The 21330-nt window shown below is 41.1% G+C and overlaps 2 protein-coding genes across 4 annotated transcripts in view; both read right to left on the bottom strand.

Annotated features, from left to right (window-relative positions):
* Positions 1–1293: 1293 nt before the first annotated feature.
* On the bottom strand, positions 1294–4377 carry armh2 (armadillo like helical domain containing 2). Its single transcript, XM_007902668.2, has 2 exons — positions 4170–4377; positions 1294–1718 (listed from the first exon to the last, which is right to left on the bottom strand). The coding sequence occupies exons 1-2, from the start codon at positions 4375–4377 to the stop codon at positions 1294–1296; spliced, it is 633 nt and encodes a 210-aa protein (XP_007900859.2).
* Positions 4378–6325: 1948 nt separating this feature from the next.
* The window catches only part of ripor2 (RHO family interacting cell polarization regulator 2), a 61125-nt gene continuing 46120 nt past the window's right edge, over positions 6326–21330 (bottom strand). For all 3 annotated transcript variants that reach the window (XM_007902604.2, XM_042332116.1, XM_007902603.2), the window contains exons 15-22: positions 19214–19379; positions 16852–16987; positions 14168–14329; positions 13069–13227; positions 11679–11881; positions 10195–10278; positions 9471–9561; positions 6326–7998 (exon numbers count right to left, since the gene is read on the bottom strand). In XM_007902604.2, coding sequence (XP_007900795.2) covers positions 7898–7998; positions 9471–9561; positions 10195–10278; positions 11679–11881; positions 13069–13227; positions 14168–14329; positions 16852–16987; positions 19214–19379 — 1102 coding nt within the window. In that variant the 3' untranslated portion in view covers positions 6326–7897. The remainder of the gene's footprint in view (positions 7999–9470; positions 9562–10194; positions 10279–11678; positions 11882–13068; positions 13228–14167; positions 14330–16851; positions 16988–19213; positions 19380–21330) is intronic.

Genomic DNA, 21330 nt, shown 5'->3' with positions numbered 1-21330 from the left:
CAAGAGGAAAAATAAAGAAACTTTATACGAAAAGGCGGACGGAACCTCGGTTTACTGCCTCATCTTACAGGAGGCATCTCTGACAATGCAGTGGTCTCCCAGGATAGTACAGAAGTGTCAGTTTGAACAGCAAATATGTTATATGTTGAACTATAATGCAGTATTTCACACTAGTTACAACTAGAGAATATCTGTAAATAGTCCTCTTAAGCCTTCAGTAGCCTGCTGCGTGAAGCAAGTGTTAATGTAATGGACAATCCTCATTGATAAAAAGAAACTTCACCCTCTTTGCTGGGGACATTCTAAGATCACCAGTCGAGCCTCTGAAACAGTCGAAGCCGAACATCTATCAGAATTGCCAACTACCATCACAGAAGAGACTCCAGTTAACCTGGGAAGACATATTGGTCCAGTGGGTACACAGTTTGATGTGTGAATATTTCACATTGCTATCTATTTATCTTTTGTAAGCAGAGTAGGGACGTTCAATTTACAAGCCTTGCACATCTTCTGAATTAAGAACATAAGAATTTGTTGGGCAAAGAAGACCAAGGTCCACCCAATTCACCTTCCACAGTCTTGGTTATCGCTTGACTTGTCATGTCCCCAAATTATATATTGTATCCCGAGACAATTATTTTCTGACAGATTGCATGCTTTGTGGATGAATGCTCACACTGAGTATTCAGCCCAATGGACACAATGTATTTACCATAAAATTTACAAATCTTCGTTTCTTTGTTTTAATCTTTTTGTTGATCAAATTTGGGGCATAATTGTTTAACTTTATCTTCCAGACCTCGGGTGATGTTCTCCTTATTAGCTGCACATTGTCTCTATCAAGAGTAAACAACATTAATGTCAGCAGCTGAGGCCGATTGTGTTGTAACTCAAAGACCATATACTCTGCTTGTGCATTTCATCAGGCGACACTGACTGACAAACACAAGTAGGAATGCTAGTTGACTCTTCCTTCCCTAACTTGGCCAATTGTAACTCCCTTACTGTCTCTCCAGCTGAGACCAGTTAACTCAACACAGACTGTAGATCGAACCTGGGACCTCTGTGTCTATATGTTTCAGTTTCTCTCTAAGCCCTTAACCTAAACCTAATATAGAGTGTACCAACCAGTGGTTATGGTCAATTAGTGTAGAAACAAATGTTTAGAATGTGAAACACACTGACACATCATTAAGATTGTTTATTAATGACAAATAATGAACATTGTTAGTAACAAACAAAGCTTGGGAGATTTTCTGCATGTTGTAGCAAAGCATTTTGTGTGATACACTGCTAGAAATTTTTGCTAGGCGTTTCGTATCCAAGAAGATAAATTAATAACTGAGCATAATTTTTTGGCCATCCAAGCCACGTAGATTCAGATAATTGTATAAGTGTTCGATGAAAGTGCTTGGATCTACCAAGGATTTTCATGGCATGTAAGTTATTGCAGCACAGAACATTCAGCAAATAGCACATCCACATTTTCGACTTAATAACTGAATGGTATGAAGAATTTCTATCACCCAGGTACTTTAGTGATATGGTGAGGAAACGCATATTTATCATTGTGGTTTGGTTATTCAAACTGTTGTAGCAAATTCCAGCCAAGCTCTGAAGAATTGTGATTTTATCTTTTTCTGAAAGGTTTTCTTCAACGAAAAGAAAGACGAGTTCTTTAATGTAATTTTGAGCAAAGGTTGCAGCCTCAGGCCCACCTAATTGGAAAAAAAATGTCTTTAATTTAAGTCAGTCCCAGATGAAGAAAGTGGCGCAAAGCAAACAAATACAACACTCTTACCATCACCAATCATCTAGAACAACAAAGTTTTGCTATAATAATAATAATCCTTGAATTTGATGTAGTGCCTTATCATGTCTTGAGACGTCTCAAAGCGCTTCACAGAATATACTGTAAAGCGAATTGACAGTATATTTTGTGGGAGATTTGCACTGTATTCCCAGTCTTTCTATTCAATCTTCAAACTCCAGCTCAGAATTACTTAATCAAATACAGTAGTCTATCATATATTCTCTTCTGCACTTTTTAACTCTTATCCTTCATCTATGTTTCTCAATTAAGGATTTTTTTCAATTTCTCAATAGTTTTTCATTAACCCTTTCCACCTCTAAATACATTTTTTTTGACAGTGTGTAATGTGCAGTTTACCCAATACATATCATTTCCTGGGATTTTCTATATGTATGCAAACCTCAAAAATGAGTATTTTTCTTCCACTTCGTAATGAAGTATGTAACAAGAACATCAGTGGGTTGTAAATGTGACACCATTAGTCAAGAAGAAAATTAGGCCAACTCAAGTAACTATATGCCTGTGACCTTAACGTTAATTGTGTGCAAATTATTGGAATCGATCATCGGTGCCAGAGTAACTGATGGATGAATGTGCACAGATCAGGAAATTACATGAAAGGTAGGTTATGTCGCAGAAACATAATGGAGTTTTGGGGAAGTAAGAGTATTAAGAGACATGGGGGAAAAGTGATTTGGGATTTAAATATTTGCCTTCATCTAATAAACTGGGGAAACAGGTTTGATGGGCTAAAAAAAAATCCTCCGCTTTTTATATTCCTGTGACATACAACCAACCTGTGTTCTTATTCTGTGATGATAGAATTGCTGATGGTGATATTATCTTTCACTAAAAGTTACCACAATAGTCTAAATACAACTATTGGTAACAATAGTTACCACAATAGTCTAAATAGTCTAAATAGTCTAAAGAAGAAAGAAGTTGTACAGTAAAACTCGCATACGTTCACCTGAGTCCCATTCAGTTTCCTATTAAAACCACTTTTTTGTACTACTTGTATTAATCGTCTCCTATTTGAAGAATGTAAAACATTTAAGATAATTTAACAATACAGCAGTTAACATAAGATCGTACGGCTAGACATGCAGTACAATTTCTAAATGTTGTAAATTAATACGTTATTTAAATAGTGCTTCTCGGGTTGTTTCGGCCATGGTGAGTTTGGAGCCAAGTCAGAGTAGATGCAGGTAGAAAAAGATCCAGTCAGAAGAATTGTATTCAGGCAGGCAGGCAGGCAGGCAGCATCCATAAATTATAATGGGAGTAGCACAATTCTATTCCCAGAGTAACTCCAAAGGATACTATGACTTTACAGTGTGTTCTGTGAAGCGCTTTGGGACGTCCTCCCGACGTGAAAAGCGCTATATCAAATGCAAGGATTATTATTATTATTATTATTATGACAGGAATGGGGCCTCGCGAGACCACCTGAGTCAAGAGGGCCATCACAGGTCTCATGTCAGGTGAGAAAGTTCCACTCCAGTGACATCATGAATGGGAACAATGGGCATCCTCCATTCATGCTGTCGCAGAGTGGAACCTCATGCTGTCGCAGAGTGGAACCTCATGCTGTCGCAGAGTGGAACCTCATGATGTCACAGAGTGGAACCTCATGCTGTCGCAGAGTGGAACCTCATGCTGTCGCAGAGTGGAACCTCATGATGTCACAGAGTGGAACCTCATGCTGTCGCAGAGTGGAACCTCATGATGTCACAGAGTGGAACCTCATGCTGTCGCAGAGTGGAACCTCATGATGTCACAGAGTGGAACCTCGTGATGTCGCAGAGTGGAACCTCATGATGTCACAGAGTGGAACCTCATGATGTCCCAGAGTGGAACCTCATGATGTCACAGAGTGGAACCTCATGATGTCACAGAGTGGATCCTCATGATGTCACAGAGTGGATCCTCATGATGTCACAGAGTGGAACCTCATGATGTCACAGCTTTGACCATCACCTTTGGCGAAGTATTTCGTGTCCCAATACAATACAATACAATACAAAATCACATATGAATAGTGCCTTTCACGTCGAGGGGACGTCTCAAGGGGCTGGACAGTCAGGGATTTGGACTTGAGCGGGTGTGGGGGGGGGGTGGGGGGGAGTGATCAGGATGGATGGAAGCCAGAGAGGGTAGGGGTAGGAGGGTGGCCGGAGGCACGGTCAAAGAGGAGGGTCTTGAGACGTGCCTGAAGAAAGCAAGGGAAATGTTTTACAAGGCAAAGGGAACGTGCCCTCTTATAAAATTACCCCCTGTGCCCAAAATATCTTGACCTGCTACTGTTGATATTATAAGGAAGTGAATTTTGAAACACTCCAGTAAACTGGCAAACCTGTAAAACTCATGAAGCCAATGGAGGCAGCTGCTGTGAGTCTTTTGTTTAACGGCAACGTATTATTGATCAGTACGTCGCCCAAGGCTTCCATCTGCAAGATCTGCATGTTCTCCTCCAAGTCCCAAAATTTTTCCTCTTCCTTCATTTTCCAAAATATATTAGGTTTGATGTAAATGTTATAAATTCTCTTTAACTGTTGGAACATGTTTTACACAGCAGATCATTCAATGATTATTCACCAGAGTGGTTTCGTGATTCAGCAACATTAACATCTACAGTGATTGTGTTAGAATCAATAGAGAAGGAAAATGATGACAAACACAGGAAGGGTAACAAAGCACATGTGATTGTGATACGACCATGTGATGTAATACCATTCTGTCCTTTATTTGAGTGGTGTTGATGAATTTTATCCATCAAGCTGGATGTTTTCATATCTAGAGTTGTAGAATAAAAAAGTAAGCAGTAGGTGAAGCTGAATTTGTACTAGATCTTAATGTTAATCTTAATCTGTGGAGTCCTGTAGCTCAGTGGTTAGAGCACTTGCTTTGCAAGCGAGAGACCTGAGTTCAATTCCAGGCAGAGGGTGAAACCTTGGGCAAGTTTCCTTACTCCACACGCCTAATAATAATCCCTCCAAAACCAAAAACAATAATAAAATTGGTCATTTTCAATCTACGACTGTTTGTGGGACATTGCTGTGCGCAATTGGCTGCCGCGTTCGCCCACAAATATACAGTCAATTCACTTTACAGTGTGTTTTGTGAAGCGCTTTGGGACGTCTTCCCAACGTGAAAAGCGCTATATCAAATGCAAGGATTATTATTATTATTATGTTGTTACTGTGGGAAGTATTGTGTACAGTCTTAGGCATTACATTATAAGAAGTATTAAAATTAAATACGTAAGATTCAGTGTATAACATCGGGATGTTACGATGGATGAGGGGTTCAGTTATGAAGATAAATGTGAGAAAGTGAGGATATTTTCACCAGAACTAAAAAAGGTAAGAGGTGACTTGATAGAGGCCTTCAAGTTTATGAAGGTTTTGGATAATAATAATAGTACTTGCATTCGATATAGTGCCTTATTACATCTTCAAAACATCTCAAAGCACTTCACAGAATACACTGTAAAGTGAGTTCACTGTATATTTTGTGGGTGAAACGCAGCAGTCAATTGTGCACAGCAGTATCCCACAAACAGTTGGGAATTGAAATGACCAATTTTTTTTTGAGGAATTATCACCCCCGGAAAAGCGATTCACCAATCGACTAACAACCAGGTTCCTATTTACTGCTAGGTAAACAGAGGCGTGTGCAGTAAGAAAACTTGCCCAACGTTTCACCCTGCCGGGAATCAAACCCAGGTTCTCTCGCATGTGAGGCGAGCGCTCTAACCACTGAGCTACAGGACTCCACATGATAGATATTATCAGCAAAATTTGATATTACCCCTCAATCCTGATCATTTAGGTAAATGTTGTAGTACATACGAGCGACCTTAACACAAGGAACCCCACTCAACATATATTTCTTCTAGGTCTAAGACTCATCCTTTTTTTTCGCTACTCTGTTTTCTCTCAAACCATCTCTCTATCCAGCCAGTCAGCTTAATTTGACATACTTTAATAATAATAATCCTTGCATTTGATATAGCACTTTTCACATCTTCTAGACAGTCAATATAATTAATTTTGTAGGGGAAACGCACCAACCAATTGTGTACAGCAGTGTCCCACAAACACTTGCGGATTGAAGTGACCAATTTTGATCCTTTTTGATTGTGCTTGCTGTCACCTCATCCCTCCCTCTGCCCCTGGCTTGGGGTCAGACTCTGCCACTGTCAAGTGCTCCAGGACTCTACCCCGCGTGAAGGGCGCTATATGAATGCAAGTTGTTGTTGTACCCAAAGCCAATTTCTATTTTCACCTTACATTGACAACAACAACATATACACTTGTATAGCACCTTTCACGTTGGAAAGACATCCCACATGTGGACTTTGCAGTAAGGTCACTCGATAGTGACTCAGGAGTAGGAGCACCGTCTATTTATTTCCTTTTGTAGCCTAGGTGGGAGAATGATGTCAGTCAAAGTCCCCAATGTCAACGTGTGGAAGTCATGTAACTAAACAGAGGCCAGAGAAGGAAATAGCTGTATTTGGCTTAGTGCTGCTCCAGGCAATCCACTTAGCCGCTATTTATTTAATGAAAAATTGTCATCCATGCGAGCGATGAATACATATTGCTTTTTCATTACGTTACAAAGACAATAGAACAAGGATTACATATGCTAGTAGGGAAATAATGCATCAGTTTTTTTTATTTTAAAAATGCCATTTAGGAAGAACAAAAGGATTGTAGCTTTTCCTTGGGAACAATCACTTATAACAAGGCAAAGAAATGTAACTTTAGTTTAGATTACTTAACAGCAGAATATTTAACCACAGGTTTAATTACATCTTTAACAACTACATGGTTCAGAATTAGACTCTTATAGACCTCAGTTTCTGCTTACCTGATACTCCACAGGTAAACCATGCATCATAATAACATTATAAATAGGACCAAAGTCACTGGCCTGAAATTCCACATTGTCTTATCCTCTAAGACTATTTCATCTTCAACTTTATGATTTGTGGAATCGCGAACTGTAGCAAATTCTTAAATTCGATCTTTATACAAAGCAATTTTTTTTATTTTTAAGAACTTCAGGAAAAACAGCTTCCAAGATAGGACAGAATTGTCCGAACTTCTGCACAATCTTAAATTGTACGAACAAAATGGTCTCACAGGGCAAAACTGGGTGGGTTTCCAGACTTCGCATTGCTACAATAAATCCGTGATCTGAAACATTTCAAAACTGACATCTCCGCTCCATTTATTTTACAGTTTGTTTGGAGGAGAAATCTGCCCGACATTGATTTGCAATCAAAAAAACATGCTACATATTTACAATATCCACAGGTACTGCACTACATGTTTATATTGTCATCTTCTGCAGAGTACTTTTCCCTTCCGCTGCTAAAACTCCTCTAAGGCAAAAGTAAATTGCCCAACTCTGCAAGTATGTCACTGATGCGAACTTCAAAGGACTAATAGCATAACTGCAACTCCCTTGCCACAAGCGCTCTTTGCACTATAGCGCCAGTACCTCCTGACATCAAGGCAATGTGACCTGGAAAGGCAATAGAAAGCAAGAACACAAACCGGTAGATGGTATATATAGATACATAGAAACTAAAAGCCCAGAGTCCACTTCTGGGAGACTCCCTCCCACTCCACCCTTCACACAATATTCACCTACATCTCTCCTGTGCTAGCCACTCAGGGGTCACATGCTGTACCCCTATTTGTTCAAGTTTAAAAATAATGCTAATGTGAACTCTGACAAAATAAGAGAAACGGGGAAATCCAGCTGTCAGAACTTTGGAATTATAAATAATTTAACACAAAAACTTCATTTTTTTCGTTAGTTCAAATAAACTTTGGTAAAGTAAGTTTGCATGAGATAACTCTCACATCGGTTGGTTAGCCTTATTTTCAGTGCATATCACAGTCTAACTTGTGTCGGGGAAGGTGCATCTTTTGTGGTCCAAGATCTCTCATCTGGGCATGTAGTCTCTGCTTCTCTTCCATCTGCTGCTGTGGCAGATCTTTAACACAGAGCTCCAGCTGGCTGAGCAGTCTGTAACAGTGAAGGACACTTTGGCAAGAGCTTGCGTTAAAACGCAGTGCTGACCGCATTGCTCCGTCTCCCTGCAAGTCGCACAATTTCTTGAGGGACTTTGTCAAGCTGTTCGTATGCCAAGCGACCTTCCTCTCCTATGGAAGATAGAAATGAAAAAATGAGAGTGACTGCGGATCATAGATGCGTTTTCAATATCCAGTATTACGCAGAAGACAACTCTGTTAACGCAGCTTTTCCAAATGTCCCGAATTTGTCAAATTCTTAAACACAGTCGTTACATTTTCAAGCTAGTTTTTTGCAAGTTCCTTTACGATCTACTGGAAACCGATTTCAAAATTAAAACTGAATTCAACAATTTGCCTCTGAAATGTTACATTAATGGCGTATTTTGTTCCACATTTGAGGGCAATTTTTCATACATCATGGATCTTCCATCGGCAGGTGAACTTCAAGACACTTTGCCCATGTTCATGAGCCTCTTTTGAAATCCCTCTGCCTCGACCATCCCTCTTTGCTTTCCCCATTGCACACATTCTCCTTGTATTTACACCTAAACTTGTCCTCTAAAAACTAGACAATCATCTGCTTTCATGCTTCACTTCCAGCCCAGGAGCATAAACTGAGTCATTCCCTCAGTCACAACCCTGTGTTATAATAATCCCTGCATTTGATATAGTGTTTTGCATGTTAGGAGGATGTCTCTAACACTTCAAAGAAGTTACTGTGATATGTAGTTACTGTGTATTTTCTAAGCAATCCCAGAATTCTGGGTTGTCTTTAGTTGACCAAAGAAAATCGCAGACTCATGGAGTTGTTTACTTCATAAAGGCTGACTATATGATGCAAATGCATGAAGCTCAAGGACAAATGGAAGAATAAAGAACTCAGGTTTCCTTCGCCATGGAAGATAAAGTTTGTCCTTGGTTTGAAGCCTGTGTTTCGAACAACGCATTGAACAGACTGGCGTACGTGACCAAAAAGGTATAAAAAAGAGATTTTGGGTTTAAATCGGAAGAGCTGAGTTCTGGGAACAGAGTAGCTAACTGCAACCAATCTTGAGGAAAGAGAGATAGACTGCAATCAACATGGATCAATACAACAAGTCGATTGCTCCATCAAAGCCACTGCATTGGTCTGATCAACTCATTGCAGTGAACTGTACTAACCTGTCATAAGCATTAATTTATTCATGTAAAAACATATAACCTTGATATGTAGAACCTCACTAACCTTTATTAAAATTTACTAATTGAAGCAAATTGAGAGTTTGTGTCAGTTCATACTTCCCCGCAGAGTCACGGATTTAAGTAATTCTACAATTTTGTAGGCAACTGTGAAGAATAACAAAAACTTGCATTTACATCACACCTTCACGCTTGGTAGCATGTCAGAAAGTTAAACAATGGTGGAGCTTCACACCGACTGAGCCATGGAGGTGACCAAAAACATGGTCGAAGAGGAAAGTCTTCAGGTGTGATTTGAGGCCGGCAAGGCAGAGGGGTTGAGGCAAAGAGTTACAAAGAGAGATGTGGCTGAAGGTACGTATTTTATAGGTGTCTGTGTATTTTGTAGTATTTCATTCACACATAACGATGGCGAGACTCACCTAGTGAGAGGAGTGATTCTGCTGCACTTTGCCGTATCACTTCTCGCTCAGACTGGCACAGACTCACCAGAATGTCGATGCTTTCACACATCTGGGAAAGACAAAAACAATCAGAATATGGTCAAATGTGTCACCATCAGTAAAGCTTCACATTCAATGGATAACTTAATTTTTCCACAAGTAATACCGCTTTCAAAACCACAGATATTTATAGCACAGGAGGAGGCCAGTTGGACCATTGGCCTTTGCTGACTCTGCAAGAGATATCCGTTTCATTCCATTTTCGTACCCTTCCCCACATTCATAAAATCCTAACTCAAAGTGCAATAGCTGGTGCCACTGCGCCTGCCTATAGCAGGCATGTTCATTCCCCGCTCGCCAGCTGGTTCGCGCATTAAAATCTAACTAGCCTCTAAGTCATCAGGTTACCACCACCACCACTTCCTGTTTATGAACAAAGCATGGAAGTGATTTCGACCTGAAAATCTACCATTCTAGTCACAGGAAATGAGAGGCCCAGCTGTGGGCATGTGCCACGAATGGCAACCGTGTTATAACCAGATTAACCCCTATTATAATTAAACCGCGTTATAAAGAAGTGTTTTATGGTCTCAGCAACAAGTCAGTTGCACTGATTTCTATGTTCCACTGTGTTATAACTGAAGCCGTGGTATACTGAAGCACACCATAACGAGACTGGATTAATTTTAACAGCCGTACTCACTTTGATGCATTTCAACGCTGTACATGCTGCTCTCTGCATCTTTACGTTTGGCTGAGTCAGTGCTTCTGTGTAATACATCACAGCCTGTGAAACAGAGAAATGCTTTTCACAAATACTGATAACTACCAACAACTAAGGAATAATAATAATCCTTGCATTTGATATAGCGCCTTATCACGTCTTTGAGATGTTTCAAAGCGCTTCACAGAATATACTGTAAAGGGAATTGACTGTATATTGTGTGAACGAAACACAGCAGCCAATTATGCACAGCAGTGTTCCGCAACAGTCCTGGATTAAGTGACCAAATTATTATTATTATTTATTTATTTTGAAGGGATTCTTACTCCCGGAAAAGTGATCCGACAATTGACTAACAATTGGGTTCCTATTTACTGCTAGGTAAACAGACGCATGTGGAGTGAGGAAATTTGCCCAATGTTTCTCCGTGTTCGGGATCGAACCCAGGTCCTCTCGCTTGCGAGGCAAGTGCTTCTAATCACTGAGCTACAGGGCTCCACACCATCTAGATACATCATGATGTATCTACAGAACCATGCACTGCACAGGTAAAGGTTATCCAAGCAATTGCTCGCACTTCTAATTCATTTATATGGAACAAAATCTAGAGTTAGATATAATCCAATTGAAGGGATTATAAAAGATCTGAGATATTTTTGCTGCTAAAGGAGTTTTAATGGGAAATGATTGCTTTTCCCATCTGATCTTTATGATCTGGAATATGCATAAGAAACAAGACCACTTGCCCTGCAGCTTACATATCACAGGATTCCCCCTTCATATTCACCTTTCTTGCACTTGCATACCAAGTGAACTGAATGGCAAACAACATCCTGGTCAATAGGGTCTACCATGAATTGATTGTTAACACTACCTTACAGATTTTACCAGTGTCAGTCTGGCTCATGGATAGCACTCTCGGCTGAGTCAGAAAGGTGCGAGTTCAATCCCCACATCAGTACTTTAAGCTTATAGTCTAGGCTGACACTGCAGTGCAGGGGGAACGGTGTATTGTCAGAAGTGCCATACATCATTGAGATGTCTCAAAGAGCTTCACAGTATTTTCTGTAACACGTGGTGACTGTATTCGTAGTGAACTTAGCCAATTTGAGCACAGCAATGTCCCACAAACAGCTATGAGGTGAGTGATCAATTTTATTTTTATCAATTTTAAAAACTGCTAACCAGGTTTTCAGGAGAATCTCCCTTCTCTTCTAATAATCTTTAATGTCCATGTTAACAGGCAGACAGGGCTTCCGATGGATGTTAAAGATCCCATGGCACTATTAGAAAATACTGTGAACCTCTTTCAGATATCTCAACGATGTGATAAAGCACTGTAACAAATACAAGGATTATTATTACATTAAGGATTACAAACACATACGTAGATCAGTAGTGCTATTGATCAGCCCATCATAGATTGCCCAACAAACAAAAAATAAGAGTGTCTACATATGTACCTTTTCTCTGAAATTCTTGTTCAGTGAAGCTGCAACAAGGAAAGATGTGGTGGCCTGGACAAGGTCTCTGCTGGCTTCCAGCAGAAGGAAAGCTATTGCCTTAAGTGTCTCCTGCAAAGGTTGGAGGTTCTGACCTGTCTCCGCCCTCAGCTTTTGTAACACCATTTCCACATGTGAAGATTGAAGAGTCAGCACCAGAGAGACTGGAAGAATAAGAGATAGCAGTATTAGATATTGTGATATTAGCAAAGCATCTGAAAACGGATCAAGCGCAGCCCTGTTATAACCCAGTTTTTATAGCACAAACTTCATTTTAATGCAGTTGCAGTGTGCAGTGCAGTGTGGACCCCATTCACAATGCACGCAAGCAGCGCTCCCATTCACTTCCCATGCATGCTACATATGTACAGTACACAAGAAGTGACAATGGTGACAACCTGATGACCCAGCAGTCAGCTTTTTTTAGAGCAGTAAAAATAATATAATAATCCTTGCATTTGATATAGCACCTTATTACTCTGTTGAGACATCTCAAAGCGCGTCATAAGATATACTGTAAAGTGGTGTGGCTGTGTGTATTGCAGCATAGTAGCAGCACAGGAAGGGGACATTTGGCCCATTGAGATTAATGTTAAAGCAATATTTACAAAACCTACCCTATTATCGTGGACTTAACCCTTCCCACTCTGTCTTCTGTGGGACACTTTGGATTCCAATGGTAATCTTCTCCACCTCGTCACTAATCGTACCTGACCATCTTCCTGCTCCTAGCATAGACACTACACATACCATTGTGCGTTGTAAAGTATTTGCTCATTTCAAAGCACCAACCCCTAGATCCTTCAATTCTACTGTTGCTTATCTTGTCTGGCTTTCATCTACAGAATACGCAGCCACTACACTTTACAGTGACTCCTGTGAATAGTTTCCTCAATCTCCTTTCCTCAATCTCCCTGCCTCAATCCCTCTGCCTCAATCCCTCCTTAATTACCTTTAAATCCTAAATTCAGGACTACCTGTAATCATTTTCAATCCAAAACCCGGGTGTGTTAATACATTTCTTTATTAGCAACTCAGAGGACTCCAATCCATTAACCAAAGCCACACTAATTTGTCCCATTCCCAGTGTTCTTTTGTATTTGTCTTTATCTCATTGGCTCTTTTGAATTGCCTTTTACTTCTTAAAGGGATGTCCTACACTACATCTTCAACTACTCAATGGTCAGCTCCCCATTCTCCTTTGCTTGGCATCCAATGACCTACTGTTCAGCGCTCCAAGAAGCTATCCTGTGTGAAGTACGCTATATAAATGCAAGTCGTTGCAGTTATATTTTCGAAGAAATCAATAGATGCAGCATAAATTGCCTTCATTGACAGACTGATACACTACCTTCATTTGCCAGCTGTTCCAGGTGATCTCCCAGGTCAGTAAGGTTGTGGCTGGTCAGATAGCTGTCGAATTGGAAGATGGTCACCACCACCTGTGAGAGGCTAGAGGCAGGCAATGGTTCAGGTCTGTCTAGCATCTGATTCATAAGTATTCTGATGACTGGAGGAAACAAAGTAATATTAGAATTAAAGAGAACTGAGTTGGATCGCAATCCAATGTGCATCAGTAAAAAGAAAACAAGCATGGAAATGTCTACGAGGTGGATCGAGTATCAAGAAGAGAAAGTGAGGTGAATATTTTATCTGTCACGCCTCTTCACCAAGTCCTGTTTCTCTTGGGTCTGGATTTACTCTATTTGTGTAGCATTTTAGAACAACAGTGAGATTGAATCAACAGCTCGCTCTGAGATTTGTTCATTTTAGGCCTCTTCAGTCTATCGAGAATCGCAGCCTTACTTATCTAATAATCCCTCCAAAAACCCAAAACAATAATAAATTGGTCATTTTCAATCTACGACTGTTTGTGGGACATTGCTGTGCGCAATTGGCTGCCGCGTTCGCCCACAAATATACAGTCAATTCACTTTACAGTATATTCTGTGAAGCGCTTTGAGACGTCCAGAAGACGTGAAAAGCGCTATATCAAATGCAAGGATTATTATTATTATTATTATTATTATTATTATGTCAAAATCCTGGATCTCAAACAATGTTGGGCAGGGGGATTTTTAGAGTCCTGCCTGATTTTTAAAAAATCCAGGAAGTAGTCATGCTTGTTAGAATTAAAGTATTATAATGCAAACCAGAATTGCTGCGTGTAAAACAGGGTTTGCTGCACGATGACAGAATACTTTAGAGCTTTATTCTATTTTGTTAGCTTCTTGTGATTTTTTGTTTCATTGTTGGGGAGGAGGAGGCAAAATTCACATGATCTTAGCTTTAAGCCTATTGTCTTAAAATTTCAGATTGTCAGCATTTTGGAAAACATTACAAGACCAATATCCACAATTCTTCAAGCAGTAAGGAACATGTGAATCTTTCTCCTGCCTTGCTTCATTGCCCTGATTTGTACATTAATTCTGAGGCAGTAGTAAAAGTACCTGTGTCAGAATGACCTGGACACCTTTTGTTCACAGTCTCGGCAAACTGAAGAGTAATTTGTTTCATCAGCTTTTCAACAGGTGCATAGAACACATTCCCTGACCCGCAGCTCTCTATCCAGAGGGAGAGCAAAGCCTGTTGTTCCTGCAGCCGTGGGATAACTGTAGATAAATAAGAAAAATATCATAGCTTCGCCAAATGGAAAAAACTAAATTACTGTATCTCTGAAATGCACATCTCTCATCCCAAACCTTCCCAAAGCTTCTTTGGCTAGCTGTGCATGCTACCATTCAAGCAGAACGTCCCATTGTGTTTCACCCTCCACACATACTCTGTTCAGTGTTTTCCCATTCAATATAGCTCAGATTGGGAGTTAAGCAGAGTGGGGACTGAAGTGCATCCTCCAGCTCATTGTCTTTGTGTGTTAGTGCCCCAACATTCAACACCAGTGTGCTGCCCAACAGGGCACAAAATTGCTGCTGCATTTGCCTACAAAATCCGCAGTCACCACCCTCGGTGTCAATTCACAGCTTTAACATGTTTCAATGTTATGGGCATTAAACTAAACGTAAGCTTTACTATTATTTATTATAATTTGAATAGTTGTGTGGGGGGTTATAACCAGCATCTGAATATACTGCAAACTAAAGGGATATGTTTTTAGAGGATCTTGAGGGCAGGGGGAGAAAGAGTAAGGCGGACAGATTTGGAGAGAGTTTCACAGTGCATCGTGTCTGAAGACTTAGGTAGAGTTTGAAGCAGAGCCAGGGCAGGAGAGGAGAGGAGAGGAGAGGATAAACTTGGTGTACAAAATTAGCAAGGTAACAAAACAAAACATAAAAATCAGAAACAAATGCATTTCAAGCACAGTCAATCCATTTTACAATATATCCTGTGAAGTGCTTTGAGGTGTCTCAATGATTTTTACAATTTAAATTTAATGTCAGTCAGCAACATGATAAGGCGCTATATCAAATGCAAGCATTATTATTATTGCAAATTACTTCCATAAGACTAATGGGTCTCTTAACTTTTTCCGAACAACATTCAACATGGCACAGAATCACAGAAAAAGAAGACAAAATCTCTTTCTTTTCACAAATTATTTAAAAAGTACTTATTTGGATCATTTCCCAATTACAATCATCAGAAGGAGATTTTTATATTGTTTCACAAGTTGCCTTGAGGCCATTAAGTGCCTCACAGATGGCCAGCACTTCACACCTCATTTAAATATTAATGTTTGGTGGCATTATCTTCTCATTTAAATATTAATGCCACATTTGCTTGTGGCACTTTCCCCTGATTTAAATATTAATGTAGTGGGTGCTTGAGACATGTCTCCTCATTTAAATATTAATTACAGCTACCATTAATTTACAGAGGTGTGCTGCTGACATCGTCCCATAGCGGGGCTGTGAAAAGTTTACTTGTTCACAAACCACTGTTCAGTGGGCTCCCAACAAGTAGACTTGCTCCACAGAAGTTTCTTCCTGCTTTGATGCATAAAACAGCTTCCAGGTGTTCTGGTATGATGTGCTTGGCAAAGGAATGTCACAATCCAGTCAATCTTCTGTGGTGGTCTTGGTTATCCTGTGTTGGTCCTCAGCCAAGCGACTCTGCAGTACTACAGAGCACTACTGATGACAGACCAGCCAGCCAAGCTCGTCGGCAGGACTCAGATGGGGAGATCAGTCACTGGGGCAGGGATTTTTCCTACTCAGCTCCTGTTAACCCGGCAAGCCAAATCCCTAAAGGGTAAGGTGGTCCTAGATGGACAAGCTGGGAAAGGCAAGCTATACAGTTTAGCAGGTTAGACTCCCAACCTACAATCTGAGATCCCTCAGCCTTGATTCTTGTCAACCTGTGCCTAATACTCTCCAGAATTAGGAAGCAGGATGCAGCCCTCCAGCACATTCCATTCCAGATGCAGGGAAATTTCCATGTATAAGGTGACATATGTGAAACTCTCAGACTGCGTTGGATACTCTTAAGCATGGTGATGGGTTTCCAAACATGTCAGACACCCGACTAACCAAAACAAATAGTGCTTTGGTTATTTCTAAGATGTGAACGTGTGAATTATCCCTCATCGTGCTCTTGATTAGATAAAAATCCAGCCTTTGAAGTTGCCTTTGAGTTAATATTATTTTAGTTTTAGAAGTTGCTTTCATCTTTAAAATGGATGGCGAGAGCAAGGGAAGGTAACCAGGTAAGAAAATGTTAGAGAGAGGAAGGGACAAAGGCTCAGAGAAGATGAATGGTATTTAAAGGTAGTGTGACAGCTGGCCAGGTTCGATTCTACCTGAGGGGTTTAGCCTTTTAAGAAAAGGCCTCCGTTGGTTAAGGCCAGCTGCTTCTCATCATGCAGCCCTATTATAATAGGCTTCAACGTAGCACAAATTTGGTTATAACGTGTGTGTAGGCAATCCACTCAGTGTCAGCCCCCTCACCAGCCCAGCCCCCTCACCAGGCCAGCCCGCTGGTCAGATTTTTGAGGTAAAAGAAAACTAGTCTGGGTCATCTGGTCTTCGTTGTGCATGCGCAGCAAGCAAGAAGTGATGCTTGAGGTGAACCAATGACGCAAAAGTCAGCCATTTTTACTTTTACTGAGGAAACCGGCCAAACCATCGAGTGCACCTCGCTATAGAGTAGGTTGGATTTTATTTATTCATTTGCTCACCTTCTACTGCAGAAGTGAGGCTTCCCACTTTCTCTGTGCTGAGCTCAGTCATGTTTTCCAGTACTAGTGCCTGCTGAGAAATCTTCTCCAGGAGCCTCTGCCGATTGATTGGATATTCATCCAAGGACATGAGTCTCTGTCGGTAGGGAAACAGAACATCACATTTCAGGAAATGTCCTGACCGAAGAACATTCAGCATCTTTCAAGTAACCAAATGAAGATTTTCCATCAATGTGCAGCCTATAAAGCTATATTAACAATGTACAGGGCATGTTTCTCTAAACATACAGTGCACTCCATATAATTGCATGGAGTCAGGACTGGACAGATGCCATACAATTATATGGAGTATGTAATTACCTAAAGTTCATTTGTGGCGCTGCCTTCCTGTCGCTCTCCTATCCTAACAAACAACACTTTATGGCTTTACGACGCTATCGCAAATTCAGTGCTGTCTCACCTTTACAATAGCAACCATTCCTCATGGAAGTCTGTACATGACAACCTTACTAATGTGATTAACTCCTCAACCAATACAATTACCCAAGCCAGTTAGACAGGTATGAATAAAGTCGACTGGCTATTTTTCATGTAATTAAGCGAATTATGCAATTATCCGATATACATTGGAGCCTAGTGTAACCCCACGCAAACAAATAGTGAATTTCCAGGACCTAGAAACTTCTATGCAATTAAATGGAATATTTAACAACAACAACAAAATTACATTTGTATAGCGCCTTTCACGTCAGGAGGACGTCCCAAGGCGCTGGACAGACAGAGTATCAAACCCGAGATCGGGAGTCGGGATCGAGGAGGGTGGAGGGCAGGGGGGGAAGCAGGGAGATCGAAAGCACGGTCGAAGAGGAGGGTCTTGAGATGGGTCTTGAAGAAGGCAAGGGTGAGGGCGAAGCAGAGGGACTGTGGGATGGAGTTCCAGGGAATGGGGAAGAGTGGCGAAGGCCCGCCCGCCGATAGTTGGGCCAGTGAGGCGGGTTACGTAAAACAGGCCAGAGCCCACTGAGCAGAGGGAGCAGGCAGGATAGTAGGGGGTTAGGAGGTCACAGAGGTATGGGGGAGCAAGGCCATGCAAGGCTTTGAAGGTGAGAACCAGGATCTTGAACTGTATCCTTTGTGTGATGGGAAGCGAATGGAGTCGGGCGAGGACGGGGTTGATAGGGTCACGGAACGTGGTGCAGGAGAGGACAGAATTCTGGATAATCTGCAGCCGATGGAGGGAGGAGTTGGGGAAGCCGACAAGCAAGGAGTTTACATAGTCAAGCCTTGATGTAATGAAAGCACGTATGAGGGTTTTGGTGGCCTGTGGAGTGAGACAGTGGCGGAGCAGGGCGATGTTGAGGAGGTGGAGGAAGGCAGAGCGGGTCATGGCATAGATGTGGGGTCAAACAAGACCCCAAGGTTCTGGACTGGCTTAGCAAGGTGGAGTGTGCAACCATAGATGGTGATGCTGTCAGCACCTGAGGTGAGGAGGCGCTGACTGCAGCCAATCAGGAGAGCCTCGGTCTTGTTGACGTTCAACTGAAGAAAGTTAGCTCTCATTCAGGACTTGATGTCTGACAGACATTCTGTCAGGACAGCAGTGGTCTGGAGTCAAGGGTGGAGGTAGAGTTGGGTGTCATTCACATACATGTGGAAGTTGACCCCATGTCTGTGGATGACGTCACCAAGAGGGAGCATATAGATATTGATGAGGAGGGGACCAAGGACAGAGCCCTGAGGAACACCGCACAAGATGGTGCAGGGGCTAGAGGAGAAACCGTTTGTGGAGATGAAGTGGAGGTGGTGTGAGGCATGATATAAACCAGTCGAGGACAGAGCCGTGAAGGTTGAGGTGAGAGGAGAAGTGGTGGATGAGATAGAGTGGTCGATGGTGTCTGATATGCAATCAAGTGGATTGCATTCTATTGGTGTTTTCTGTACTAAATCAGATATGCAACAATGCACTTCTAGCCCAAGGATCCCAGTTATTTATATACCTCATTAATTAGTGATGATTGTGCTTCCAAAGGATGAAAGCTACATTTTGTGATGTTTTGCTTATTTATTAACAAGTACATTCAATTCAGCAACCTTACAATATTTAACACATCGACTGGTCTCCGAGCAACTTCTGATTTTATTTCAGATTTCCAACATCTGCAGTTTTGTTCAACTAATCATTACATTTGACATATTGATGTCAGGACGAAGACTTAAAGCACTTCACGGGATTTTACAGTGTATATTTTTTAGGCGAATGTGGCAGGCAGCCACTTGTGCACAGCAATGTCCCAGTGAGGGGAATACTGCAGTAAAAGTACATCGTGACCAAAAGTGGTATTGATGAAGCGAGAGTCAGTACCTGCAATAGCTGATCACAGTGCTGCAAGTGCTTTGCAATGGTGAAGTCAAGGTTTTCGTATCCCGTGGTAAGAGGCAGAGGACTTCCAGCCACACTAGTGCCAACCCCCGTGTCTTCCGTCAATGCCTCACTCAAATGACCCCTGGCTTCGGGGTGCTCGGAGCTGCTGTCATTGAAAACAAACCAGCTTCAGCTCAACAAATCTTAAAAACACTAACAATTTTTAATCCTTTTTGGTACAGCGAGTCAAGTGTAAAATATTCACATCTACTTTGTGGCTTTCACATGAAAAGGCCCATCTTAAATTGCTTGACAAATGCAGCGCGGAAGAGCATGGAAATGAGAGAGATTTTAAAGATGTTAACCAAAGCTTAAAGAGCTGTGTTGTTAGGAGGCTTTGAAGGCAATGAGAAAGGTAGCAAAAATGGTTAGCGGTTAGGAGCATGGAAGCTGAAGGCAAGCGGATGGGATAGTGAGCAATATAGTAATACTTTTTGTATTTGATATAGTGTCTTTCATGTCAGGAGATTGTCTCAAAGTGCTCCACAGCATCATCTCAAGAACTTTCTCTTTGACCACTCCTTCAGTCACTTTTCCCCTCCCCAACTCACCCTATCGGTCCCACACTCTGGCCATGTCAAGACTGTCAACCACCTTGGGACATGCTCCTGATGTACAAGACGCTGCATAACTGTAAATTTGTATTCTACTGTATTTACTATGAAGTGTAGTGACTGTATTTGTTCCAGGCGAACAGGAAAGCCAATTTTCAAACAGCAACGTCCCACTAACAGTCATGAAGTGAATGACCGATACTATCTGAGGAATTGTTGGCCAGGACATTAGAAGGAACTCCCTTCTCTTTTCGAACAGTGCCAAGGGATATCTAACACCCACTTGATCAGGCAGTAGCCCAGATCTGAAGAGTGGAGAGAGCATGAGCTCGAATGTGGGGCACATCATTATTAAAACTGAAATTAACTTTAAAAATGTAGAGCATATCAAATCTCTTTTTTTATTGTAATCTAGGTGCTAGGGGAGCTTTTTCTAAAAAAAATGCAATTTCAGTTGAACTCCTTACACGTTTATCTTAATTTTTATCAGACCATAACACATATTAAAAGGGCAAGTGGCAAGATAATATTTCTGTCACTGTCGGTGATCTGAGAAGCAGACAGGACCTGTCATTAAATATAACATGTAAGGAGACGTGATGAGATATTATCTCAATTTAAAAATACAAAAGACACAATATTCCTTTATTATCTAGCTGTTTTTGTAGTTTAATTGCACAAACTAATACGATTAATTATTTCTGATACACTATTTAATATGTGTATGGCGCTAGCAGCAATTAGCACTGGTTTCTTAACCATGACTAGCCACATGCCTTGTTTGCCACTTGTGCACTGAGCATAGCAGTTCTTTGCATGGACTCTAGATGGAGCTGCTGTCCCTCAGGAGGACTGATGCTCATCTCAGAGCTGCTCCTCCATCCAGCTGTTTATTATTATAATAATAATCCTTATTTTGTATAGCACCTTTCGGGTTGGGAGGATGTTCCAAAATGCTTGACAGGGCATACTGTAAAGTGTAGTGACTGTGTGCTTTTATAATGGAGGGCATTTGTGACTGGAGACTTGGGCCTGAATAATACAAATGTGGAACTTAAAGGAACAAAAAGAAAAATGCAGCAAAAACCTGTGAAACAAATTTGTAATATTTCATCACATATATATAATCACAGCCCAACCTCTGTATTGCAAACACAGTAAGTGAATGTACTTCCTTCAGGGATTAGCCTGAAATGAGTTTTGAGCAACTCTTCTTTATGGGACAGGAAAAGGGGATGGGTTTGCAATAATGAGGTTACACTGCTATTACTGTAAACAGCATTTTCATTCACTCATCTCTCAGAATGTTAGCAATTGCCAGAGAAAGTGTTGTCAATGATCTAAACAGCTACTAATAATGGGTCTAATTATGTTACATTATAGAGTGAAATACCACCTTACAAACACAACCAAACAGTCACATCTTAAAACTCCCTTGCACTTGCAGCCCTGTGGTGAGACAGAAAAAGGAAGGCATGATGAAGTGCCTCAGTGTGACATTTA

Source organism: Callorhinchus milii, unplaced genomic scaffold (assembly GCF_018977255.1).
Source record: "Callorhinchus milii isolate IMCB2004 unplaced genomic scaffold, IMCB_Cmil_1.0 Scaffold2, whole genome shotgun sequence".
Taxonomy (NCBI): domain Eukaryota; kingdom Metazoa; phylum Chordata; class Chondrichthyes; order Chimaeriformes; family Callorhinchidae; genus Callorhinchus; species Callorhinchus milii.
This window is presented reverse-complemented; position numbering and strand designations above follow the sequence as displayed.

What these genes read in the sequence shown, in the direction of transcription:
- armh2 (XM_007902668.2), bottom strand. Translation starts at nt 4,377, where the DNA reads ATGTTCCAACAGTTAAAGAGAATTTATAACATTTACATCAAACCTAAT. An exon ending in TGGCTTCATGAGTTTTACAG is followed by an intron (nt 1,719 to 4,169) that starts GTTTGCCAGTTT and finishes TTTTCCAATTAG; the next exon opens with GTGGGCCTGAGGCTGCAACC.